The sequence below is a fragment of the Nomascus leucogenys genome, chromosome 8, assembly GCF_006542625.1.
Source record: "Nomascus leucogenys isolate Asia chromosome 8, Asia_NLE_v1, whole genome shotgun sequence".
Taxonomy (NCBI): domain Eukaryota; kingdom Metazoa; phylum Chordata; class Mammalia; order Primates; family Hylobatidae; genus Nomascus; species Nomascus leucogenys.
The window spans coordinates 78942335-78969758 of NC_044388.1; the positions used below are offsets into that span (position 1 = coordinate 78942335).

General features: G+C 51.3%; 1 protein-coding gene across 3 annotated transcripts; it reads right to left on the bottom strand.

Annotated features, from left to right (window-relative positions):
- GLIPR2 (GLI pathogenesis related 2) lies at window positions 1-27314 on the bottom strand. Of its 3 annotated transcripts, none has more exons than XM_030817466.1 (5): window positions 26912-27004; window positions 15952-16060; window positions 15172-15275; window positions 12853-12930; window positions 1-1544 (listed from the first exon to the last, which is right to left on the bottom strand). In XM_030817466.1, the coding sequence occupies exons 1-5, from the start codon at window positions 26967-26969 to the stop codon at window positions 1384-1386; spliced, it is 510 nt and encodes a 169-aa protein (XP_030673326.1). In that variant the 5' UTR covers window positions 26970-27004; the 3' UTR covers window positions 1-1383. The 3 variants fall into 3 exon arrangements, with proteins under 3 accessions (XP_030673326.1, XP_030673327.1, XP_030673328.1); XM_030817467.1 differs by having other exon boundaries at window positions 3-1544; window positions 26998-27314; XM_030817468.1 differs by lacking the exons at window positions 12853-12930; window positions 15172-15275; window positions 15952-16060 and having other exon boundaries at window positions 6-1544; window positions 26912-26969.
- Window positions 27315-27424: the final 110 nt, after the last annotated feature.

A 27424-nucleotide genomic window follows, 5' to 3' on the forward strand; every position in this document is an offset into this window, starting at 1 on the left:
GAGGATATTACACAAAGAAAAAGATTTTATTGTCTTCTTAGTCAATATCCCTGGTGAAATTAGAGGCATAGCTTGAGACTGGTCACAGTGCAATACAGACCTGCAGGAGCTGCTTTGAGGACTGGCCTGCCCAGATGCCTGCTGTTAAGCCAGCAGCCCCCTCACTCCAGCCCCTGCCATCTTGACAGATGGAGCTGCCATGGTTTCAGGGACACTGGGCAGGGCATCTGGGTTGGTCCCTCCCACATGGACCTTGTAAAGTTGCTATTCAGGGGAAACTGGTATCGTTTCAGGCAAAACACAGAACCATATTAGCATTTCTAAGCCCCCTGCCCAGGCCGTCTCCCTGGAACATTTGGGCTTGTCACACATTCCAGGAGGGAGCAGCAGCACAGCTGCAGCCACAGCTGCCAGGAACAGGCCTGGGCTCCCGCCCTGTGTGGAGGCAGGGCAGAGGCTGAGGGCTTCCTCTGGGGGCCCTGAGTAAGCTCACCCTCACCCCACCTCTCTGACTTCATCCATCCAAGGCTGCTTGGCCAAGAGCCCAGGCAGGGTGAGGGGCTGTCTCCCAGACCAGGCCTGGGCTGCCTAACAGAGGTGGGGGAGGGGAGCTTTAGGCCTAGCCCAACTCTCCAGAAACCAGGGGTAGCCTGCTGAGCTCTGAAATGCCAGAAGTTTAAGAAAAGAGGGAAGGGGGCAAGAGGTGGTGGTGGTAGTGGTACTTTGCCATTTAAAGGTAGAAGAATGCAAGGAAGTAAAGCTTTTTTTCTCCATTTGTTCTTTGGCGACCCCATTGGAGAATTCCAGGGGGCATGCAGGATGACATCATGTTTTACAACTGAGAAATCTCAGTAATTCTGTAAAATGGAGCCCCTGCCTGCTCCATGTTCCTGATGGAAGCTGCTTTATATTTATGTGCTTAAAGCTGTATTTTAGGTCACATTTAAAGGAGGATTTAATAATCTTAATTATCTACCAAAAGTAGATTACAACACATGAAGATCACATAAAATGGACTTCACTTAGCATCACAAACATTTGGAATACAAAAAGTCCAGGGATGGATATTAGAAGTAAGAAAAGTACAAAAGAAGTTTGCTTAAAAATAACAAAAAGTTAAAAAAACAGATCCCCCCCTTCCCCCAATCCAAATAATCGTGGTCTAGGTAACCATCGGGGTAAATGCTTCCTTTGCTCACTCCTGTAATAAGAATGAGCTCATGCAGAACTGTATGTCCAAGTGTGTGTGCCAGAGACGCTCACATGCATCACACACACAAGCACATACGCCCACAGGGACAGACGCACAGCCAGGTTGTGGTGGTTCTAGGCACTTCATATCCACATTCTTAAGTCTGCCACCTTCCCATTACATTTAACAAGTTACTTCTTTGGCGGCAGGACATTTTCTTCGAAGAAGCCCTCATTGACAACATTCCCCGCTGGGAAGTATCTGGCCACCACAAAGGAGGACCCGTCACTTGTGGACGCCTTCCCCACGCCCATCTTCTTTGTGTTCTTCCATACCATGGCCGTGAAGTGTCCTGTAGGGGGACAGGCAGAGGGAGAGGGACACAGCTGAATTAGCAGAGCCTGAAGAAGGATGTGGCAGGGGATTGTTGAACCCCTGTACCATCTTGCCAGGCTCAGGTCAGCACGGTCTTCACAGACCCCCTGCAGGGGAAGGAGAGGCAAAATACTCTGACTGCCTGACTTCTTTTTTTTTTTTTTTGCCCCAAGATGGAGTCTTGCTCTGTAACCCAGGCTGGAGTGCAGTGGCGTGATCTTGGCTCACGGCAACCTCCACCTCCTGGGTTCGAGTGATTCTCCTGCCTCAGCCTCCCAAGTAGCTGGGACTACAGGTGCATGCTACGACGCCCAGCTAATTTTTTTGCATTTTTAGTAGAGATGAGGTTTCACCATGGTCTTGAACTCCTGATCTCAGGCAATCCACCTGCCTCAGTCTCCCAGTGCTGGGATTACAGGCGTGAGCCACCGTGCCTGGCCAGACTGCCTGAATTCTAAAGCAGGTACTTTCCATCAGCCACACAGACCTTACTCACCTCACCACCTTCCAACAGTCTCCCAGAGATCACGACAAAGCCCAGTGGCCCCAACAATTAGGATGCCACTCTACTGCCTACTGCCTGTGTCTACCCTGTCCCCAAGCTGCAATCTTGAAGCTCTCCAGTGATCCCCTTTTGTCTTCATCTTACTTGACACCTGAGGAACACTTCCTACTCTTCTCCTTTTCAAGGCACCCCTCCCCCTTTTGGTTTCTAGGATGCCACAGTCTCTTGCCATTCCTCCTGTCTCACTGCCTCCTCTTCCTCCTACTAGCCCTCACTTACAGATATTGAAGGACCTGCACTTCCCAGGGCTCAATCCCGGGCTCCTTTTTCTTTTCCCTCTAAGCTCTCTTTAGGGAATTTCATCTTTCCCTGGCTCCCAGATTTATTTCTCCAGCTCAAATCTCTGCTCTGTGTTCCAGACATAACTAATTACTGGACATTTCCACATGGATGACTCACAGGCATCTCAGATTTAACCTTTCCAAACCTCACTCCCAGTTTTTGTCCCCCTAGATTTATTCCTCTCCCAGTCCTCCCATCTCCATCAATGGTACCTCCATGCACACACTGCCAGGGGGGAGTTTGCATTCCTCCCTCTTCTTCCTTTCCCCCACAACAACCTAGCATTCAGTCTTGAAGAATCCGACTCTAAAATGCGTCTCAGGTCCACCCACTCCCAAACCCTTGGTCCCAGCTGCAAACTTTTCTCACATGCACCATTGCAACAGCCTCCTGGCTGGTTCTATGGCATCCACCTTGGCCCCTCAAATTCATTTTTTTTTTTTTGAGACGAGTCTCGCTCTGTCGCCCAGGCTGGAGTGCAGTGGCGCAATCTCGGCTCACTGCAAGCTCCGCCTCCCGGTTCAGCCATTTCTGCCTCAGCCTCCCAAGTAGCTGGGACTACAGGCGCCCGCCACCACGCCCAGCTAATTTTTTTTTTTTTTTTTTTTTATTTTTAGTAGAGACGGGGTTTCACCGTGGTCTCGATCTCCTGACCTCGTGATCCGCCCGCCTCGGCCTCCCAAAGTGCTGGGATTACAAGCGTGAGCCACCGCGCCCGGCCTCTTCTTCTCTTTTTTCTTCTCTCCCTCCTTCCCTCCCTCTTCTTTTTCTCTTCTCTTCTTTCTGACAGGATCTCTGTCACCTAGGCTGGATGGAGTTCAGTGACATGATCATAGCTTACTTCAGCTTCTACCTCCAGGGCTCAGGAGACCCTCCCACCTCAGCTTCCTGAGTAGCTGGGACCACAGGCACATGCTGCCACTGCTGGATCATTTTTCAAAAAGTATTTGTAAGGCCAGGCGCCATGGCTCACGCCTGTAATGCCTGCACTTTGAGAGGCCAAGGTGGGCGGATCACCTGAGGTTGGGAGTTGGAGACCAGCCTGAACAACATGGAGAAACCCCATCTCTACTAAAAATACAAAATTAGCCGGGCATGGTGGTGCATGCCTGTAATCCCAGCTAATCGGGAAGGCTGAGGCAGGAGAATTGCCTCGGTTTCCCAAAATGCTGAGATTACAGGTATGATCCACCATGCCTGGCCAAGACACTCTTCTGATGACCAATGGCTTCTTGTCCCTTGGTCTTAGCCTAAATATCACTTGTTCAAAGAAGTCATTTGCAAACACCCTTTTATTTATGTATTTATTTTTGAGACGGAGTCTCACCGTTGCCCAGACTGGAGTGCAGTAGCGTGATCTTGGCTCACTGCAACCTCTGCCTCCCATGTTCAAGCAATTCTCCTGCCTCAGCCTCCCAAGTAGCTGGGATTACAGGTGCATGCCACCATGCCCCGCTAATTGCTGTATTTTTAGTAGAGACGGGTTTCACCATATTGGTCGGGTTGGTCTTGAACTCCTGACCTCAGGTGATTCACCCGCCTTGGCCCAGCCAAGTGTTGGGATTACAGGTGGTGAGCCACCATGCCCAGCCTGTAAACACCCTTTTATTTACCGAACATCTCCCTCCCAAGATATTCTTACCACACCATTTTTTTTCCCCTATGTAGCATTCTTCCCATTTGTGTGATGCATTTGCTTGATTACTTGGTTACTGTTTGGCTCCTTCACCAGGCTATGAGTCCATATGGGCAGAGGCCAAGTTTGTTTTAATCACCAAAATACACCCAGTACCTTGGCATAGCCTGGCACATGAAAAGTGTAAAATAAACGTTTGAAAGAATGAGTGGAATCGATGAATAAAAGTAATATAGAAGATCCACCTTGGACTCCAGTTCTGCCTTCACTAGAAGTGCAGCATTCTATATTTTGAGCCTTTTGAGACTTCAACACATTACAGCCTCGTTCAAATCCTTCTGCTCTGAGCCAAACATCTCAGTTCCTTTTCAAGCTACTGCTCCACCCTCCAGACACCACTAGGTCTTGCTGAGGCCTCTTAGCATCAGTCTCCCATTTCTCAGGGTTCCTGTCCTTCACTCGCTTGTCCTTTCAAGCTACGAATATAGCTTAGCTTCCAAATCTCCTCCCATTTGGGAGTCAAACAGTTGATGCTGTAATGCATTCTTTGCTCAACGATCATAAATTCTTTTTTTTTTTTTGAGACAGAGTCTCACTCTGTTGTCTAGGCTGGAGTGCAGTGGCGCGATCGTAGCTCACTGCAACCTCTGCCTCCTGTGTTCAAGTGATTCTCATGCCTCAGCCTCCTGAGTAGCTAGGATTACAGGTGAGCACCACCACGCCCAGCTAATTTTTGTATCTTTAGTAGAGATGGGGTTTCGCCATGTTGGCCAGGCTGGTCTCAAACTCCTGACCTCAAGTGATCTGCCTGCCTCGGCCTCCCAAAGTGTTGGGATTACAGGCGTGAGCCACCATGCCTAGCCTAAATTCTTATTTCTTGGGGAGTAGAGGTGGATGTACATCCCTTCCATCTTTATGGTGTAGCATTTACAGAGATCAATGAGATATTTATTTTCTGTGTCACAGGATAGCATTCATTTGCCAACGCAACACTGAAGAGATTGTTCCCTCCTAAATATCTGGCTTATGATTGGGCAAGCTATGTGAGGGCACGTGCCACATCTGTTTTATTGATCACCATATACCTAGTGTTTAGCACCGGGCTTGGCACATAGTAGATGCTCAATAAACATTTGATGAGGAAAGGAAGAAACAGAGGGAGGGAGGGAGGAGGAAAATCATGATCAGAGTATCTAAGATTCCCATAGGGTGGTTAAGAAAGAAAAAGGGCAACCACTTCACACCAGTAGGATGGTTACTATGAAAAACAGAAACAAAAATAATAGAACATAACAAGTTTTGGCAAGGAAGTGGAGAAACTGGAACTTTTGTGCACTGCTGATGGGAATGTAAAATGGCACAGCTGCTCTGGAAGACAGTATGGCAGTTCCTCAAAAACTTAAACATAGAACTGCAATGACTCAGCAATTCCACTTCTAGGTATATACCCAAAAGTACTGAAAGCAGGGATTCAGATATTTATACACCCATGCTCCTAGCACAGAGGTTAAATGATTGGCCCAAAGTCACGTAGCCCGGCTGGGCGCAGTGGCTCACGCCTGTAATCCCAGCACTTTGGGAGGTTGAGGTGGGTGGATCACTTGAGGTCAGGAGTTTGAGACCACCCTGGCCAATGTGATGAAACCCCGTCTCTACTAAAAATAGAAAAATTAGCCAGGTGTGGTGGCACACGCCTGTAATCCTAGCTACTGGGGAGGCTGAAGAAAGAGAATTGCTTGAACCTGGGAGGCAGAGGTTGCAAAGAGCCGAGACTGCGCCATTACACTCCAGCCTGGGTAACAGAGTGAGACTCCATCTCAAAAAAAACAAAAACAAAAAAAGAACCACAAAGTCACACAGCCCAAGTGTCCATCAAGAAATGAAAGGATAAGCAAAATGTGGGAGATATACATATATATATATATATATATATATGTATATATGTGTGTGTGTGTGTGTTTAACAGATACTATTCAGCTTTAAAAAGAAATTCTGAGGCCGGGCGTAGTGGCTCATGCCTGTAATCTTAGCACTTTGGGAAGCTAAGGCGGGTGGATCACCTGGGGTCAGGAGTTTGAGACCAGCCGGGCCAATGTGGCGAAACCCCGTCTCTACTAAAAATACAAAAATTAGCTGGGCATGGTGGTGGGTGCCGGTAACCCCAGCTACTTGGGAGGCTGAGGCAGGAGAGTCGCTTGAACCTGGGAGGCGGAGGTTGCAGTGGGCCAAGACTACACCACTGTACTCCAGCCTGGGCGACAGAGTGAGACTCCGTCTCAAAAAAGTAAAAAATAAAAAAATAAAAATAAAAAGGAGACTGGGCATGGTGGATCACGCCTGTATTCTCAGCACTTTGAGAGGCCAAGGTGGGTGGATCAAGAGGTCAGGAGTTTGAGACCAGCCTGGCCAACATAGTAAAGCCCCATCTCTACTAAAAAAAAAAAAAAAAAAAAAAATTAGCTGGGCATGATGGCGGGTGCCTATAATCCCAGCTACTCGGGAGGCTGAGGCAGGAGAATCGCTTGAACCTGGGAGGCAGAGGTTACAGTGAGCCAAGATCACGCCATTGCACTCCAGCCCGGGCAACAGTTTGAGACTCCGTCTCAAATAAAATAAAAAAAAATAAATAAATAAAAAATAAAATAAAATAAAATAAATAAAATAAAATAAAATGGAATTCTGACACATGCTCTAATATGGGTAAACCTTAAAAACATGATGCTAAGTGAAATAAGCCAGACACAAATGGGCAAATATTGTATGATTCCATTTATATGAGGTAGCTAGAATAGTTAAAACCAAAAGTAGAACAACGGTTGGGGTGGGGTGGGGTGGGGATGGTTTCAGGATGAAATTGTTCCACCTCAGATCATCAGGCATTAGATTCTCATAAGGAGTGCACAAGCTAGATCCCTTGTGTGAGGAATTCATAATAGGGTTCATGCTCCTATGAGAATCTAACGCCACTGCTGATCTGACAGGAGGCAGAGCTCAGGCAGTAATCTCACTCACCCACTGCTCACCTCCTGCTGTGCAGCCCAGTTCTTAACAGGCCATGGGCCCATACAGGTCCACCGCCCAGGAGTTGGGGACCTCTGGTCTAAGGGGTACTGAGTTTTAATCTGTGAAGATGAAAAGAATTCTAGAGATGGATGGTGGTGATGATTGCATAACAGTGTAAATGTATTTAATGCCACTGAACTGTATACCTAAAATGGTTAAAATGGTAAATTTTCAGTTATATGTGCTTTACTACAATTTCTTTCTTTTCTTTTCTTTTTTTTTCTTTAGACACCGCTTCACTGTGTTGTCCAGGCTGGAGTGCCATGGTGCAATCATGGTTCACTGCAACCTCAACCTCCTTGACTCAAGCAATCCTCCTACCTCAGCCTCCTGTAACCAGGACCACAGACACGTGCCACTACACCCAGCTAGTTTTTTAATTTTTAAATTTTTTTTTTTTTGAGATAGAGTCTTGCTCTGTCACCCAGGCTGGAGTGCAGTGGTGCAATCTTGGCTCACTGAAACCTTTGCCTCCCAGATTCAAGCGATTGTTGTGCCTCAGCCTCCCAAGTAGCTCCCAAGGATTACAGGTGTGCGCCACCATGCCTGGCTAATTTTTGTATTTTTAGTAGAGATGAGGTTTCACCATGTTGGCCAGGCTGGTCTCAAACTCCCAACCTCAGGTGATCTGCACACCTCAGCCTCCCAAAGTGCTGGGATTACAGGCGTGAGCCGCCGTGCCCGGCCTAGTTTTTAAATTTTTCTGTAGAGACAGGGTCTTGCCATATTGTCCAGGCTGGTCTGGAGCTCCTGGATGAAGGGATCCTCTTGCCTTAGCCTCCCAAAGTACTGGAGTTACAGGAATAAGCCACCACACCCAGCCTATTTTACTAAAAAATTAAAAAAAGAAAGTGGGAGAGAGGAGGAGACTGGTGTACACACTCTTCTAGTTCTTTAGGGAAGAGACAAAGTCGGTCCTTCCCATTGCATCCTATGTATGGTAAGGACTGAAATAAACGTTTGTAGACTAAATTCTATTTTTTCCCCTGTAGTTAAATGTAGTTTCTCCATTTAAAACTTTTTTTTTTTTTTGAGATAGTCTCACTCTGTTGCCCAGCCTTGAGTGCAGTGGCACGATCTCATCTCACTGCAACCTCTGCCTCCTGGGTTCAAGTGATTCTCCTGCCTCAGCCTCCTGAGTAGCTGGGATTACAGGTGCACGCCACCCCACCAGGCTAATTTTTGTATTTTTGGTAAAGACAGGGTTCACCATATTGGCCAGGGTGCTCTCAAACTTCTGACCTCAAGTGATCCACCCGCCTTGGCCTCCCAAAGTGCTGGGATTACAGGCATGAGCCACCACACCCGGCCATTTAAAACATTTTAAAACTTAGCTATAATTTATTTCTTTGTCTACATTCACAGAGGACTGAAAGTTACTAAATTGTTTATGAAAATAATCAAATATAAACACAAATCTATATAGTTGACATGATACAATTGAAGCAAGAATGAAAAGAAAACAAACCCTAAGTACAATTATGCATATTTGCCACTATCTTTAAACTTGTATTAACTGCTGTTTAATAAACTCTGGTTTCCACCCAGAATAGAGGATAAAGACTGCTTGCCTATTTGCCCTTGGTTCTTAATACGTTTGGGTCACAGCTCCAGGCTCTCGGCAGCCTGGTGTCCCTACTTCTACAGGCCGTTTCCAAAGGCTCAAGTCCTTTCTCACACTAGCCTGCTCTCACAGGAGACCACACGCTTGGGCCATCGACCCTCCCACTCTCTGTCTCCCAGAAAAGGAAGAAGCTGCCATTTATCCACTGGTTGCCAAGAAAATAATCAGACACAAAGTGCACATCAGCAGCACGAGTGCCTGTGGCAGCCTTTTCCAAGCTGATGAGGCTGAGCAATCTTTCTTCTCACGGGGGAGGTTTCTGTCTGCACAGAGGGAATTAAGCTATGGGTATTCAGAGATGAATTAAATGACCCAACTTCCTTAGCAACCATCAAATACACACTGGTTTCTAACTCTAGTTCACTAACGAAGGTTCCTTTTTCTTTTTCCTAAAGGGATGACATCCTCTTTCCTGCTGTGAATCAAACTCCCTAGAATATATCTTTGAAAAACACACTAAATATGTCACAGTATATCCTCGCAAGGGAATAATGTGCAGAGATAAGAAAGAATGAGCGAGCACTATTTGTGTGCTGTGGCACAATCTCTGACAAGCATAAAACAGGTCATACACTCTGACACCAGCGTGCGGAAAAGGGAAAAGAGAACATTTATACACACATGCTGGCGTAAGCACAGGATAACTCTGGAGTGGTTCACGGGAAACTGGTATCTCTGGTTGTCTCTTGGGCGGGAAAGTGCTAGGGGTCAGGGCTGGAAAGAAAACTTTTCACCTTCGATAGCTCTCAGTGTTCATATCATATAAAAATATTATTCATCAGGAGGCTAAGGTGGGAGAATCGCGTGAACCTGGAAGGTGGAGGTTGCAGTGAGCCGAGATTGTGCCACTGCACTCCAGCCGGGGCAACGGAGTGAGACTCGGTCTCAAAGAAAAAAAAAAAATACATATATATATATATATATACACAGAACTCATTCAGAATAAATAAAATAAACATACTCATTTAAACAGAATATATCAAAGTAATGATAAGACATTATTTCTCTTCACTCAGCACACAGCAGTGACTGACCAGCATCCTTCATCACAAGATGCTGGCCTGGCCTGGGTGGGGCTGGGGGTGGGGATGGATTATAGGGTATTTCTTTCTATTTTTTTTGTTTTGTTTTGTTTTTTTGAGACAATCTCACTCTGTCACCCAGGCTGGAGTGCAGTGGCGGGATCTTGGCTCACCACAACCTCCACCTCCAGGGTTCAAGCAGTTCTCGTGTCTTAGCATCCCGAGGAGCTGAGATTATAGGCACGCATCACCACACCCAGCTAATTTTTGTATTTTTAGTAGAGACGGGGTTTCACCATGTTGGCCAGGCTGATCTTGAACTCCTGACCTCAAGTGATCCGCCTGCCTCGGCTTCACAAAGTACAGGGATTACAGGTGTGAGCCACTGCACCTGGCCAAAGGGTATTTCAAAGGCTCTTTGACCTACAACGAGGACTCAGGTCAGGGAATCCATGAACAGAGATGCAGCAAGGAGGAGTTGCAGACAGGGTCTGGGGGAGGCTGAGGCAGGAAGGGCAGGAAGATCTTTAAGGGTCTTGCAAGCCCCCATTATGACACCACCCAAAATCTCACTCCTGTCTTAGGATCAGGCAGGCTCCAGCTGCCCCCAGGCACTGCCTGTTGGTATCTGGAACAGCACAAGGGCTGGCTGCTCTGGGATTTTCCTCTTTAGGGGTGGGAGGTGTAGGGCAATGAATGAAAGGAGTAGTCAGTGATCATGGAAAGTTGGGCTCTGACTCTTGTGAGATTCCTGTTTTGGAGTGGGAGTGGTGGAAAAAGCATCAGATCAGGGACAGAAGGCATGAGAAAGGCTGCTTCTCTTTTCTAGACCTCAGTTTCCTCCTCTTCAAGATGGGTAGAATAAAGCCCTACTTTCTTTTTTTTTTTTGAGACAGTCTTGTCCTTGTCGCCCAGGCTGCAGTGGGTGATCTCCGCTCACGGCAACCTCTGCCTCCCAGGTTCAAGTGATTCTGCTGCCTCGGCCTCCTGAGTAGCTGAGATTACAGATACCTCTCACCACACCTGGCTTTTTTTCTTTTTTCTTTTTTTTTTTTTTTTTTTTTTTTTTGTGTGTGTTTTCAGTAGAGACAGGGTTTCACCATGTTGGCCAGGCCTGTCTTGCTCTTGACCTCAAGTGATTTGCCTGCCTTGGCCTCCCAAAGTTTTGGGATTACAGGCATGAGCTACTGCGCCTGGCCAAACCCTACTTTCAAATGGTATCTTGATACTTATGTGGCAGTGGAGGCACCTTTTTTTTTTTTTTTTTTTTTTTTGAGCCAGAGTTTCGCTCTTATCGCCCAGGCTGGAATGCAATGGCATGGTCTTGGCTCACTGCAACCTCCACCTCCCGGGTTCAAGTGATTCTCCTGCCTCAGCCTCCTGAGTAGCTGGGATTACAGGAATGCGCCACCATGCCTAGCTAATTTTTGTATTTTTAGTAGAGACGGGGTTTCACCATGTTGGCCAGGCTAATCTTGAACTCCTGACCTCAGGTGATCCACCCACCTTGGCCTCCCAAAGTGCTAGGATTACAGGTGTGAGCCACCGCACCCAGCCCATGGAGGCACTTTCTAATTACCACATGGTGTGCACACACACACACACACACGCACAGTGCTAGTTAATTAACTTGCTCGGACACATGTCCGATTGCTCAAGAATCTTGCTCATGGGAAAAGCAAACCCAGAAGCTATGAAATAAGAAGTCTTCTGGACACCATCTCTATTAAAAGAAGACAAGGTCCTGCCTACACATCCTTAATCGATAGCAGGAGCTTGTTACTGCTCCCTCCCCACACCCTTAGGTATCCTTGCCCCAGAATCGCCTATTCATACTCAAAGCCCTGCCAGCCCGGCCTGGAGTCCTGCAGGGGTCAGTGGAGAGGCGGAATGCCTCAGCAGATGCTTCTGCCTCTGCCCCAGAGTCCCAGGAACAATGCAACGCAACATGGTTGCAGAAACCCCCACCCAGAAGGGCGGGCAGCAAAGCACAGGAAACGGTGACTGGCGCTGAGAACCTGTTACTTCCTGCTTCTGGAGCACCCCTCTAGAGGGTGGAAGACCACAAGGCTCTACTTGTGGGTGGAACAGGTGGGGTAGGAGGAACGAGGTGGGCAGAGAGTCCCTTTTTCAGTTTTCCTGGAGCCTTCTGGTCAGAGAAACTCCCGCCCTCTTCTAACACCATCCTGGGCCCCAGAAGGCTGAGTAGGTTTTGAGGAAAGACAAGGAGCCTGGTGAGCCCAGCAAAAGGCAGGGGAGCCCAGGGCACAGGGCGGCTGCCCAGAGGGACCCTGGGGCACAGGGTGGCCACCCGGAGCTTTTGTCAAGGGAAGCCTATGAGAAGGGAACATGGACCCACAGAAGGTTCCTCCCTGCACTTGAATCACCGGCTCTCAGGCTATCCCTTAGAAGCCACCTTCTCCCTCTCCCCTGGGAAGAGGGGACAGGAATTGACTCAAGTCCACACAGCAAAGGGTGCCAGAGCTGAGACTAGATCCAGGTTCTCTGAACCCCAAGCTCCTGAACTGCAAACTAGAGCAGAAGGGGGAAGGGAGAAAGCCAGGGAGGCCGAGAGGGTGGGGAGGGTGGGGGAAGGGTGTGGGGTGTGGAAGGAGGAGTGCCAACAGCTTGAGCCTTCTCCTGATGGCCCCAGGGAGCCATGGCAGTTGAATCAGGAGAGCACCAGGGGCAGGGACAATTTTAGAAGCACTGAGGCTGCTGGAGAGCAGGATGGATTGCAGAAAACAAGACTAGATGCAGGGTGACCAGTTCAGGAATGAAGCTCCAAGCAGCTTTGGAAATCCAGTCTCCTATGACACACTCCAGGAATGGGAAGAGCTGTGAGCTGGTGGGGCAGGATTCAGCAGCTGGGGGCTCTCAGAGGGAGCAGAGCACGTAGCATGGGGAAGCTGGGGATGTAATGCGGAAAGGAGAGCTTTGGTCTCTGGTCAAGGTCAAGCCAGAGAAATATGGAAGAGATTAAACAGGAAGGATAGGATTGAGTTTTTTAGAGGGCTGGTTCCTCTCCGAAGTCAGACACCCAACCTGCATTGCTGCCCAGGGCCAGGCCACTGGTGAGACCCTGCCACTCACCAGTCCCCGAGGTGAAGCCAGGCTGCTGGAAGTTATAGTTCTTGATTTCACTGTACCATCTATCAGCCACCTCCTTTCCTGTGTGGAAATGACATTGTTCTAAAACTCAGCCACAAAATCCACCCACTCCCTATTCCCTGCATTTTCTCCCATCAGCCCCAAGCCACTGATGCAGCAATTAGACATCTGAGAAAGCCCCAGTCAGCCGACGCACCCTGGACGCTGCTTTGCAGACCCGTAGGGACTCCTGCCCATGAGCATGGCCAGGCTGAAGAGTGGGCCTTCTGGGGGGCTGGGAAGAGCACTGGCCTGGGGTCAGGGAACCTACACCTATCCCCCCACCCACACACACTGACTTGCTGTGTAATCCTGGGCAAAGCCTTCCCTCTCTGGGCCTCTGTACAATGAAAAGTTTGAATGCAATGTACTGCAAGGGCCTTCTGATGATGCTCTGAGTTTCTAGGAGACTATATTGTCAGCTCACCCCATTTGCAGCTCTTGAAACATCCATATTTGGAAAGACAATGAGGCTGGTAAGCCAAGGATCTCCACTGTGGGCAGGAGGGACCTCACCTGGGGCATCCACTGTCCCCACAGGTGTTGATATGGGCAGGCGTTTCCCTGGGAGCTGCTGCTCTCCGGGCCAGAGCCAGGAGCGGGGACCTCAGAGCAGTCAGTGGCAAATGTGTGCAAGAATCTTGTTAATGGGCAGATTCTGATTCAGCAGGTCTAGAGAGGGACCTAGGATTCTGCATTTCTGCTCCCAGGTGCTACTGCTGATCCATGTTCCACACATCAGCCTCGCCTGGAGAGCATTTCACAAATACTAATGCCTGGGTCCTTCCTCAGACCAACTGTGTCTGTCTCTGGAGGAGAGACTCAGGCATTTTTTGTTTGTTCGTTTGTTTTGTTTTGTTTTCTGAGACGGAGTTTCGCTCTTGTTGCCCAGGCTGCAGTGCAATGGCGCGATCTCGGCTCACGGCAACCTCCGCCTCCCAGGTTCAAGCGATTCTCCTGCCTCCGCCTCCCGAGTAGCTGGGATTACAGGCATGTGCCACCATGCCCGGCTAATTTTTCTATTTTTAGTACAGATGGGGTTTCTCCATGTTGGTCATGCTGGTCTCAAACTCCCGACCTCAGGTGATCCACCCGCCTCGGCCTCCCAAAGTGCTGGGATTGCAGGCGTGAGCCACTGCGCCCGGCCTGGTATTTTTTTAAAGCTCCACAAAGGATTCCAATGTGCGGCCAGAGTAGGGAACGGCTGTCTCTGAGACCACCTACCCAACCCCCTCTCTGTAGAGATGGGAAACTGGGGACAGAGGAGGGAGTGACCTGCTCAAGGCTCCCGAGGGAGCCTGTGCGAGGCTGGGATGGACCATGTCTCCTGAATGCCCACCTTCCCGTCCTATGCCCTTCTCCGGGGGCCCATCAAGGGCCACAGCCTGGACTTGGGAAGGAGCCTGCAGGGTGAGGGCAAGGCCTTGGAGGGAGGGGTGAGTAGGGGGCCCCCCAGGAGCTCACACATGCCTCCCAGTGGGGGTGCCAAGGACCATGTTGCACAGGAGCCCTGGCTTAGGCTGCGCTGGGGAAACCAAGAGGACTTGGGTCGGGGGAACTCCCAGGAATGTGAGGCTGGGGAGGGAGTGAGTCATTCTCCCACTGGTGTTTGGAGAAAGCTTCAGAGATCCAGACAGCTCTCCAATATTCTTCCTAAAAAGCCACATCAGGGCTGTCAGGGCCAGAGGGCCAGGAAGCTCGAGAATGTCTGGGCAGTGTGGTGGGATCATTCCAGATTGAGACCTTGCATGGAGACATTGTCTTTTCCATTATTATTTTTTTTTTCCAAAATGGAAAAAGCTCTATTGCTTTTCTCCTAATATAAAAGTAATACACCAGCACTACTGGTAGTGTATCACCTGTACAGTAAGAAAGTAAAATTTCTCGGGAAGAAAATAACATTTCTCAGTAGCTGGGGATGCTCTGGTGCCCACAGAATCAGGCTGAGATTCTGTACAAAAGCGGTCTGTCTCCCCAACCCCCACTCCTCGGCCTGGGAGCTTCTCCAAAAGTGGGGGCCTGGTCAGTCTGACTCATCTCTGTGTCCCTGGCACCCAGCACAGGCCTGGCACTGAGCCAGCCATCAGAGACCTTGTGGTGAACTGAAGTCAGCCTGGGAGCAGATTCAGAGAGCTCTGGTTTTCCTTTCCTTTCCTGGGCCTGTGGCTACACCACGAGGGTGCTAGGGCCAGGAGGCATTTGAGGAGGACTTGTCCTTTTTCCAGCTCTGCAGAGAGGAGAGGAGCTGAAAATGCGACCCACCTGTCTGATCGTAGGATGCCCATGCAAGGTTCTCCCCACACTGGCCGCGGCTGGACTCCGGGCTGTGCTTGAGGATCCTCGTGCTGGCCAGGGCCTCAGAATACCTGCAGAGTTCACAGCGCCTCCTCAGAGCAGGTGCAGTTCAGGGAACCCCCAAAGTATGTGCCCCAAGCTAGTGTGGCTGAGCTTCCTTCCCTACCCCGGGCTCGCAGAGGAGCTAGAGGAGCATCACTCCTGCATGATTTCTGAGCCTCCCAGCAGTCCCATTCCACAGAGGAGCAAGTCGAGGCTCAGGGGAACTAAAGGGACCTGCCCAGGTGAGTGACAGAGTGGTTATTCAAGTGTGGTTGTATCTGATCCCAAAACCCGGTCCCTGAAACCATGCAGGGCCCCCTAACCTTTTTTTTTTTTTTTTTTTTTTTTTTTGAGATGTTGTCTCACTCTGTCACCCAGGCTAGAGTGCAGTGGCGTGATCTTGGTTCACTGCAACCTCCACCTCCCGGGTTCAAGCGATTCTCCTGCCTCAGCCTCTCGAGTAGCTGGGACTACAGGCCCATGCCACCATACCTGGCTAATTTTTGTATTTTTAGTAGAGACAGGGTTTCCCCATGTTGGCCAGGCTGGTCTTGAACTCCTGACCTCAGGTGATCCACCCGCCTCAACCTCCCAAAGTGCTGGGATTACAGGTGTGAGCCATCATGCCTGGCCACAGGGCCCCTTTGTGACTGCAGCAGCAGCACATGCAGGGCCCGAGTCACCTGGATGTGCTAGGGGACTCACTGTTGAGCCTCCCGGTTGAGCTTCTTGCAGAGCTTCAGTGGGGGGACGCCATGCTTCTGCCGGTACTCATTGTGGGCCTTCAGGACCTCATTATGAAACTGTTTGGAAGCTGGAATGATTGCAAAATGGAGAATGGCTCAGTGCAGAGAAAACACTCATCAAAAGTATAATGGCATACTGAAAGCAACACCCAGCTCAAACCTTAGGCCATGTGGACAGGCTGCTGCTCCCCTCCAACACCTGGCACCCCAGCCAAGTGGCCCTGCTCCACGCCACTGCTCACCCTGCCTGGCATCATGCTCCACATCTCTGCACATCTAAAACCCGTGGATCACGTGGGGCCTTATGGGCCATGTTAGGCATTTGGGTCTTTATCCAAGGCAATGGGAAGCCACTGAAAGGGAGCAGGGCAGCGAGCTCCGTGTGTTTCTCAAAGACCCTGCTGGCTGCTGAGTGGAGGATGCACAGAAACACAGAGCAGATTTGGGGACCTGGACAGTCAGCAATAGGACTTCGGAAGTAAAATATCTGAAGGAGACCGGGTATCTCAGGCTGGACCTAGGAAGAGCAGAGGGGACTGGAATGGGCCAGAGCTGGGAGTCCAGAAAGAGGCCTCCTAGCTGGGGAAGGAGGGCACCTATGCTGGGTGGGTGAAGCCAAGGAGACAGAGGGACAGACAAAGAGACAAGGGAAGGACAGCCCTGGGGAAGCAGAGTGTACGGGTGAGTTTTAGGTGCTGACTTGACTGAATTACGGAATACCTCGAGAATTGGTAAAGCATTATTTTGGGGTGTGTCTGTGAGGGTGTTTCCAGAGGAGACTGCTGTGTGAGTCTGAGTGGGGAAGATCCACTCTCAACGTGGGTGTCCAATCAGACAACCTGGGGACCCACACAGAAACCTACTGCAGGGGCAGAACCACCGCTGAGTCCCCACTAGGGCAGTGCCTAATGGAGCTTTAGAAGTGCAGCCGCCCCCAAGACCCCAGAACTGTGGAGCTACCAGCATGCAACGCCCGCCTGGGAAGGCTGCAAGCACGAGGCTTCCACCTGAGAGAGCTGAAGCCGGACAGCCCTAAGCCATGGGGGTGGGGCTGCCTGAGGCCCTGGGGCCCAACTCCCACCCAGCATGCCCAGGAGGCAGGAGAGGGAATCAAAGGGGATTATTCTCCAGCCTTAAGATTGAATGTTTTCCCTACTGGGTTGTGGACTTACTTGGGACCAGTTACTTTCTTTCCTATTTCTCCCTTTTGGAATGAGAATATCTATCCTATGCCTGTCCTGCCACTGTATTTTGGAGTAGATAACTTCCTTTGATTTCACAGGCTCACAGCTGGAAGGAATATGTCTCTGGGGGAATTGTGCCTTGAATCTCACCTGTATCTAATTTAGATGAGACTTTGGACTTTGAGTTGGTGCTGGAACAAGTTAAGACTTGGGGCTATTGGGATGGAGTGAATATATTTTGTATGTGGGGAGGACATGAGTTTTGGGGAGCCAGGGGCAGAATGCTTTGGTTTGAATGTCCCCTCCAAAACTCATGCTAAAATTTAATTGTCAATGTAACAGTGTGGAGGAGTGAGATCTTTAAGAGGTGATTAGAGGGCATTGTCATAGGACTGGTAAAAGAATGAGTTTGGCCTGATCTTCTCCCTGTCTTGAGTGCTTATTTGCCCTTCTGCTCTTCCATGAGATAATGTAGCACTAGGGCCTCACCAGATGCCAATGCCATGCCCTTGGACTCCCCAGCCTCCAGAACTGTGAGCCAAATAAACTGTTTTTTAATAAATTACCCAATGTGTGGTATTCTTTTATAGCAGCAGAAAATGGACTAAGACGCAGAATAGGAGAAAAATGTAGCAAAGAAAGTGGAGTTGGTGGGAGGGTGAGTGGTATGATCAGCAGGCCCAGGGCTACAGTGGGGGAAGAGGTGAAGCCCATGCCCAATTAGTTCATGATCTCAGAAAGGGCAAAGTCAAGGAGGCTGTGGTTAGGGAGAGAATATGTAGGTGAAGCCAAAAGCAAGCAAGATCAATAGTGAACAGAAGCCATACCAATTTGGATCTGAAATGATCCCCATCCATCCATCCATCCAATTTCTTCCATTCATCTATCCATCCACCATTCATCCAACATCATCCATCCATCCAACATCCTCCCTCCATCCACTCACCCATCCACCTAATATCTTCCATACATCTATCCATGCAACATTGTCATCCATCTAACATTACCCGTCCATCCAGCATCATTCATCCATACATCTACCATTCATCCAAGGTCCATCCATCTATCCTCCATTTATCTGTTCATCTGCTCTCTGAGTGCTTCCCCTGTGCCATGTCCCATATTGTGTGCTAAGGGTCCAGAGACAAGTCAGCCATGTGTTGCTCTCAAAGAGCTCACATACAGAAAGGAAGCAGCCTTGTAAACAGACACTAGCCATGTGATAGGTGCCAAGATGCAGGTAAGCACAGGTGCAAAAGGAACTTGGAGATGAACCTAACATGGGATCAGGAAGGAGGCAGCTCCTGACATGAGGCCCCAGAAATGTCTGAACAAGGGCTAGCCAGCCAGGCTATGATGAAGACACTGAGCACCATACTCAGGAATCTGGGAGTTCCTTTCTGTGGAAGTGGGGGTGAGTTGGATGGGTTCTGAGTGAGGGCCACAGAGGGCCCTTATGCTGAACTGGTCCCATTAGGCCACAGGCCTGTCCCTCAAAGACTGGCTGTGGGTAGTGGCAGGAAGGGTATGAACCATAAAGGAAGTGCCACTCTCTTCCTCTGCCCCAGCTCACCTTCACCGGTGCCTTTCTTCTACTCTGCTGCCTTTCACCCAAGACTGAGGAGATGATGCAACAGGGAGTCCTCGTCCCTTTTCTCATAGCCAGATCTCCCATGTCTCCTGGGCGCTCAAGTCAAATCCCATGGAATTTCTGAGGGGACGTGAGGGAAAGAAGACCCAGGGGAAGAAGAACCCCGCCGCCCGAGGGGGTTGGGGGCTGCAGACCCAGGAGCTACAGACCCAGAAGTGAAGGTAACTGCAGGTCACACCTGCATGGTGGAGCTGTCCATGGGCCTTCTGAGAAAGAGGAAGTAGACGCTTAGATAAAGAGTACGCGGACCAAGCTCTAGAACTTGGGCTCAGTGAGGCTGTCCAGTGAGGTCCAGTCAGAGTAATGTGGGCAGGGCAGGGATATGGGGGCTCTGAACCCCAGGATTTGTGAGGTTTTGGTTGACAGGCAGAGGTGGGGAGACATGGAGGTGGAAACTGATCATGGGGACAGGCATTAAGGCAGAGGGCAGAGCTACAACCTGAAGTATCAGGACTTCCTGGCCAACAGACGGACCAAGCCCCTGTCAATAGGAAAAACAAAGATTTCAGCTCTACAGTGGAGAGGAGAAAAGGCAGAGGCGTTGTTTAACATGTATAGAGTTTCAGTTTTGCAACCTGAAAGAGTTGTGGAGCTCTGTTGCCTAGCAATGTAAATATACTCAACACTACAGAACTGTACTTCAAAATGGTTAAGATAATACATTTTATGCTATGCATTTTTACCATGATAAACAAAAAGATTTCAGGGTTAGCATGTTAATGTGGTATTTGGGATAAGAAGTCAGAGAGGCTTTTAAAGAATATCTCACAGGCAAATGCCAGGGGCCATAGCAACTCATGGGACCCAGATGGGGGTCTCATTGACCAGTTTAAGAAGGGTCAGCTGGGTAGCATGGCCTCTAGGAACCCATGGGTTCCTGGGCCATGGGCTGCTTCCCCAGCCTGGTCCCTGCTTTGTGCAAGAGGCAATGGTGATTTGAGGTGTGTTGAGGCTGGAAGAGGGGGTCTAATGAGGAACTGGTACAGGGATGGGGGATGTTCAGCCTGGAGAGGATCAGGCCTCTGGAAGACACGGTGGAGGCCTCTGATGAATTCTGGGGCCCCAGAGGGGAAAGCCGGGGCCAGTGGGTAGAAAGGCAGGATGACAGATTTCAGCTCAGCCTAAGAAGGATCTTTCCTAGTCAAAGCTTTCTGGCGACCAAAAGGAGCTACCTCACAAGGTAGTGAGCTCTCTACCACGGAAGGAATTCAGGCAGGTGAGCCCCTCTTGGAGGGACTCAGGCCTGAGTCAGAGGACCTTCAAGTCCCTTCCAATCCTGAGATCCCATAAGGTCCTGCTGGGGTAGGAGTGAGAGGAGACAAGATGAACAACTGACCCAAGACGTGCAGGAGTTTCCCAAACAAGCTTCTCTCGGGAGAAACTGATCAGAACGAGTGTGAGTGTGCGGGAAAGGGCCCGTATGGATGACACCGCCAAGGTGACGGGGGTCCCCATCTGAGTGGCAGGGTTGTCCAGGCCCATCCTAAAGTCCCTTCTAGCTCCCATGTCCCGGACAGGCCACGGTGGGTCTCGTGGGACACCACGGGAGATGCATGAGGCTGAGTGGCATGTGCAGTGGTGACCACAAATGCGTCAGGAAAGGAGGACTCCCTGGAGGAGGGGTTCCTGGCTCAGGAAGCATGAATGGAGGAGGCAAACAGCACAGAAAGAGCCAGGGTGAAGGGACCACGTGTATCCTGGGGCTCTGAAGAGGAGGGAGAGACAGAGGAGTAGGTGGCTTGCTAAGGGGAAGCCAGTTTAAAGGCAGCCTGAGTGCCGGGGTCAGTTTGCACTGGATCCCATAGTGCTGGAGGCCCTCAAGTCTCCTCGGCAGAGAGGGACATATAAGGCTGCTAAAAACTAGGTCACTGCACTCCCAGAATATGGGAAGTAAAAAGAAACAAAAGCGAAAGTTCCTGTGTCCAAGCAAAGCTCAATGCCCAGAAGCTGCAGCTAGGGACTGTGTCCGCCAGTGCCAGGCTCCTGGGCCAGGCTTCTCTGGAAGGGGCCAGGAGGTCTTTCTGGTAATCGGCGGCGGGGGAGCCCTCTCTCCCCACTCCTGGCTGGGAGGCATAAGGGCCCCACAACCACACCTTGGGCAGCCCCCGGAGTCCCCTCCCACCAGGCAGCCAGTCCTAGCCCAGGTGGCTCCTCTGAGAGGGCCTCCGCCCCAGGGAGGCAAAGTTATCAGTAGCGGCCACACCTAGCAAGAAGCACACCCCACCCCCACGGAGAAAAACCCAAGAATACAGATAAACATGAGGAAAAAAAAGTCAAAGAAAAGTCGTCCATCTCCCAGTTAGGCAGGGAGAGCCCTCCCAGCCACCCTACGATGGGGGAAGGGCAGGGATGATGTCCTCATTTTGTAGGAGGGTAAACTGAGGCTGGAAAGTCCACACGGCCTCAGAGTGCCAACCCTGAGGAATGAGGAAGACGCAGGCTCACCCATCCCGGGCCTGCTTTCTCCTGCTCTGGCCACGTGCTGGGCCTACGGATGATCTTATTTCTCGCCATCTTCTGTGGGAGCTGCCACGGCCTTACCCACGTTTTTTTTCTTTCGAATTAGGAAACTGAGGCTTGAGAAGGGAAGTTACCTGCCCAAATTCCCACAACTAATCCAGATCCTATGCAAAGCCCTGTCCTAAGCCCCCACCCCTCCTCAGGGTCACAGGCGACAAAGGGAATGACGGAAAGAGACAGCGGGTGACTGAGGAGGTCTGGGAGGGGGATCAGGCTCGAGGACAGCTGAGGAATGCAGTAGAAGAAAATAGACAGGGGTGGCAGCTGCCTTCAGATCTCTGAAGTGAACAAAGGAGAGGAAGGAAGAGAAGAACGAAGGCTTCTCAAGGGCCTCCTCCGTGCCAAGCCCTTTTCCAGCACACCTGGCTGAGGGACCCCGGGGGGGAAATCAGGGACTGCAGAGTGCAGGTTACCAGGGGGCCAGACTTAGGACTTAAAATAAAGGTCAGAGCTGCTAAAAGGAGGCAGGAGCTGCCTGGGCCTGGCTCCCCGGGGCTGAGGGAAGGGGCTGGGCTGTCTCTGCTGGGGTGGAGGGTACAGGTGTCCTAGGTGGGGCTGCACTGGGTTCTCGAAGTTCCTTCTGGAGGCCAGGCCTCTACTGCTGGAGGCTCTGTAGAGATTCTGAGGAGGATAAAAAAAAAAAAAAATAGCCATGCGTGGTGACCCATGCCTGTGGTCCCAGCTACTCGGGAGGCTGAGATGGGAGGATCGCTTGAGCCCAGGAGATCGAGGCTGCAGTGAGCCATGATCACACCACTGCACTCCAGCCTGTGTGACAGAGCAAGACCTTGACTCAAAAGAAAAAGAAAAAGGTTCTGAGGAGGTCTATGCCCCTCCTCTACCATTTAAACTTTTGGCTGAGACAGGCTCTTCCCTCAGCGTCCTCCTCCTCTCCTGAGGCCTCCCTGAGCCCAGCCTGACTCACTCTGCCCTCTCCAGGCTCCTCATGAAAGAGCCAGTGACTGTCAGGGCCCAGGGCAGGAATTGTGAACAGGCCCCTCTGCCCCCTTGGCAAAAGGCTGGAAAGCAGCCCGGTTCTGCCTTCGGGACAAAGCTGGTTTTGCTTGTTTATCAGGAAGAAAGAATAAAAAGTTGGCAGTTTAAGAAAAAAAAAAAGAATGAATTTCAGCTGGGTAACTCCTGCTCTTTAAGCCGGTTCCGGGAATTTCAGCAGCCAAATCCCGCACTGCCTTTTACTGGCCATGCAATATTCAGCACTCCGTGCCTCCTTTCCCCATATATAAAATGAGAACAGCAGTATCTACGTCACAAGGCTGTAGTGAGAGTTAAATGAATTAATCTATGTAAATGCTTTCGAACTGTTCTGGAATATAATGAACAGTTATTAAATGCCAACTGTAATTATTATTATTACTGTCAGACAGGGACAGAAACCTTTTGGGCTTTGGCTTTAGAAGAACCTGTTCCTGCTCCTTCCGGGTCAGGTCCCCTCCTGCCCTGCCTTTACATTGACGTTTGATGGCCTTTTTCAGTCCCTCTGAGCTTGGATATTTGCTAAGTGAATGAGTGAGTGAACAAATGAATGAGGTTCTCACTCCAGCACAGTGAAGACGGGACAGGATTCCTCTCTTCATTACAGATGAGGAAACTGGGGTCTTTGGATGGTGGGGGGCATGCGGATTGTCCAAGGCCACACAGAGTCCACATTAGAGCCGGGTGTAAGAACGCCACTCCCTTTACCCACTCCCCTGCTCCAAATCTCCCACACTTTCCACCTTACGAATTGCTTCCTCTTTTCCAAATGGCAAGAATGATGTCTACGAGGAGTTGCTCAACTGCTTACGGGAACAAGGCACCCCCTGCCCCCAAGCATCAGCCTCCCCTAGGCTGTCCCTCTCCATAGACAGTGGTTGTAATTGAAGGGGAGGTAGCCGTTTTCCAGCCCTGCCTGCCTACTCTCACTCAGGCACATCCCTACCCCTCTGGGTCCCAGGTTCCCCATCTGTGTGTGAAGGAAGGATGACATCTGTGGTTTTCATAATGTCTTCAAAGCAGGGAAACCCTTCCTTTGAAGGAAACCTTCAATAAAAGCAACAGATGAAAATGAAACTGCTGGGGTTGGCCTGGCCCACACAGCCTCTCCCTGCAGGGGCCTGAGGGTCCCCCTCAGTAGAAAACTCCTGGCCTCGTTGGTCCCTAAAGGCCTCTCTGCTCTGATTTCCTCTGGTGCTAGGTGGATGGAGGGACACTAATATTCTTAGAGCTGATGAGAGGGTGTGTGGAAGTCTCCACTGGGCTAGAGTTCAGGCTGGCAGGGAGCAGGGTGTCAGGGCAAGTGGTCAGTGTGGGAGAGAGGACAGGACACAGTAGGTGAGTCAGAGAGCTGAGTTCAAATTCATTGGTTTGCTTACTGGTCAGTGTGTGAGCTTGGGCAAGGGACTCAACCTCTGTAAATCTATAGGATGAGTTGATAATAACTGCCTGGCAGTGCTGTCACAAATATGGTAACACAGAAAATACTGAGCTCTTTGCCTGGCATGCAGTTGAAGATTAATCATTGGTGTCACCAGTATTAGGGACAGGAGGCTTCCACTGAGCCCAAGGTCATTGCCTTTCTCTTCCCCACCACACTTGCTGCACGCCAAGTCCCAGCAGAGAAACCACAGCTGGGAGCAGGCCCTGGGAGTCTTCGAGAACTAGGCCAAGCGTCTTCTGGAATTTCAACTGTGCCAGCTGTGTGATGATTTTACAATAAATGCCTGTTATGCCAAGCAGCTCTGGGGTGTACCTGAGGTTAAAGATGAAAAACAGACTGGCTCCTGTGCAGTGAGGAGGAAACTGAGGCCCAGAAGGGGCAGGGACAGATTCCTTATGATGGTCTTTACAGAAGCACACAGAGTCCCTGTGAGTGCCACCTGCCCTATAGACACAGACTGCAGCCCTGGGCTGATGGCCTGGAACTTCAAGGTTGGGCTTGCGTTGAAGGACCATTGGGCACGGGGTCACCCAGAAAAGTCATTTTCTTTTAGGGACCCTAGGAGAGCCAGATATTAATACTATTCTGGGGTCTCTCGGTGTTCCGGTTGGGGTGGGGGAGATAAATTAAATGCACATGACTATGAGGGAGAAAGGCCTGGGTCAGAATTCTCCAAGGTCCCTGGGTGTGTGTGTGTGTGTTAGGGGTGGAGGTGGCCTCTGACTCAACCAGTTCTAACCTGCTTTCTGCCACTGGCCCCCTCCTCTCCTGAGTGAGAAGTAATCTTCCTCTGAAACCTGCCCAATGCTGCATCTCCAGGCATGGAAGCCATCATCCCATCGTGCAGGCCTCTGACCCTTCCCTCTGCTTCACAATAAGTTGTCACCAAGTCTGCCCAAGGCCACCATCTCACAAATCCATCCCATCCTCCTCTCCAGCCTCCACCCTGCCCTGGATGCCTCTGTCATCTCCTGTCTGTGTGACTGCGGCAGTCTCCCCCATCCTCCCTCTACCTTCTCTCCATCCATTGGATCTACCCTACACCCTGGCAACGCTCTAGTCACGCTGCTTTCAGATCAGTGCCTTTCCATGGCACCCCAGGTTCTGTAAGATGAAGTCGAAATTCCCAAGACCCTCTGGGATTTGACCACCTCCTCCAGGAACCCTCACCGGCTCCCATGCGGAACAGTCTCCTCACCTTGAGCTCCCACCGCCCTTCACCAGCACCTGTCTTGTGGTTTGGATCATTTTTCACCTCTTACTCAAGCCAGATAGTGCCTGTCTATCCCCTACATAGCTTTATGTATTCCTTTCACAATCCAAGTGGATGCACACCCCAGCACTGGGTCCACAGCTTGATACAGAGCTGCCAGACAGTGCAAGGGAGGGAAGGAGGAAGGGGCGAACAGACAGAAGAATGGGCACACAGCTGAATATGAGCAGTTCTGGAAAACCGTGCCTTACATAAGACGCCAGAAACAATTGATTAAGATGTAGCCTCGGCTGGGCACACCTGTAATCTCAGCACTTTGGGAGGCTGAGGCAGGCAGATCATGAGGTCTGGAGTTCAAGACCAGCCTGACCAACACGGTGAAACCCCGTCTCTACTAAAAATACAAAAGTTAGCTGGGTGTGGTGGCGCACACCTGTAATCCCAGCTACTCAGGAGGCTGAGGCAGGAGAATCACTTGAACCTGGGAGGTGGAGGTTGCAGTGAGCGGAGATCACACCACTGCACTCCAGCCTGGGCAACAGAACGAGACCCTGTCTCAGAAAGAAAGAAAAAAAAAGTAGCCTAAGAGAATTTGTGGATTTTCTCCTAAATCTACAGAGAAAGGAGTTGATTTCCCAAGCAGATATCTCGAAAGACTCACTCTCATCTGCCATACTTTTGCCCCATCACCACCTGTCATCCTGTTAACGAAATGGCAACCCATTATATCACCTTTCCATACTGTGAAGAACCCCAGGGCTCATATGGCCACCCTCATTGTACAGACGGGGAGGAAAAGAGGGAAGGAGGCTTGCTCAGTATCACACAGCCAGTGATTGGCTGGGCCAGGGCTGAAAGCCAGACCTGCCTCTACAGCCTAGGAAGGCTGGTTAGGACCAAGGCCAGGGAAAGCCACTTGCGCCCAGCGCTGGCATCTCCTGAGTCCAGATCTTGGAGGACAGATCCTAGAAGGGACCTAGCCTTACTCATCTGAGGTGGACAATCCGGATGAAGCAGGACTTCTGAATCCTGTTCAACAGCTGTTCCCTAAGAGCCTCCTGTGAGGCAGGAGCAATGCTGAGATAAACACGGGCCCTGGCAGCCAGGAGTGAGGACCCGGTGGGAAGCAGGTCTATGGCTGAACCCTTGTCCCCGGCCCACTACATGAAGGGCTGCAGCGAGGGAAACACCAGGTTGGGCGCTCCCTCCCGGGGGGAATCACAGATGGGCTCCAGCCCAGGAGCTGAGCCTAGAGGGATGGGGGGATTTTCAGGCTGAGAGTGAGGGTGGTGAAGGCCCGGCAAGGAAACCCAGGGGAAGGGACCTGTGCACCAGCCTCTGGACAGCTCTAGTGTAGGGCGCAGGGAAGGGCTGGGGACCCACTCCCAGGGGCCCGAAGGCAGGACTGGAGTGTGTCCTTTCACTCTGAGGACAATGGTGAGGAAGGTGTTAGGGAGCGACAGGAGGAGAGCTGCGCTGTAGAAAGTTCATCCAGACAGCCACAGTAGAGAGGATGGGGTGCCCCAGGAGAAAAGGAGCCAGACTAGCACACGGGGAGCCCGGCACGGCGCGGGTGCTCAAGAGAGAAGGAACAACAAATGGACGAGGGGGATGCTCAGGGCTACCTCGGGACAGCCGAGCGGGGCAAACTGCTTTGCAGCGAAAGCTGTTGTCACACTTTGGTGACTTTTCCAACTCTAACTCTGGCCTCCTGAAACAAAGCAGAAGCCACGCCTTGGCGGGCCGCGGCGCGCAGCCCCTCAGGGTCGGGAAGCCCAACTTGGCGCGATTCCCGGCTCTCCGGCGGGGGCCACCCTCGGGCTCGCCTTCCCCCCGGGTTCCCCGGAAACCGCGCCGGGGCCCTCCGCCCGCGCGCCCTCCACCCGCACCCCGGGCTCCCGCACTCCCCAGGACCTGGCTTGCGGCGGGCAAGGGAGACGGCGAGGTCTGGGAGCGCGGGGTTCCGAACCATTCCGCAGCGGGCGAGCCCGCGAGCTCACCTGACTTGCCCATGGCCGGCTCCGCGCGCTCCTCGCTTCCCGCGGCTGCGCTGCACTGCGCTCCCCCGGCCCAGCGCCGCCCCAGGGCCCAGGACCGGGCTGATGCCGCGGCCCCTCCTCCGGCACCGCCCGGCCCCCGCCTTATAAGGAGCGACAGCTGAGGGCGGAGACGCCCGGGGCCACCCCGTGGGCCTCCCGGAGAGCTCAACCCTGGGAAGCAGCGCCGAGACTGCCGAGGGCTCCCCGGATGCGGCCGCGGGACCCAGGCCTCCCGGACCCCACCCCAAGCTGTCCCCTCCCGGAGCGCGTGGGGAAGCCCGCGCCTGCTGGGCCCCGGGTGGCTGCTCTGCGCCGACGCGCGGCGAGGACAGGGGGGCGCACGGTCGCGGCACGAGGGGAGTTCCAGCCGGCGCCACCAGGGGACGGC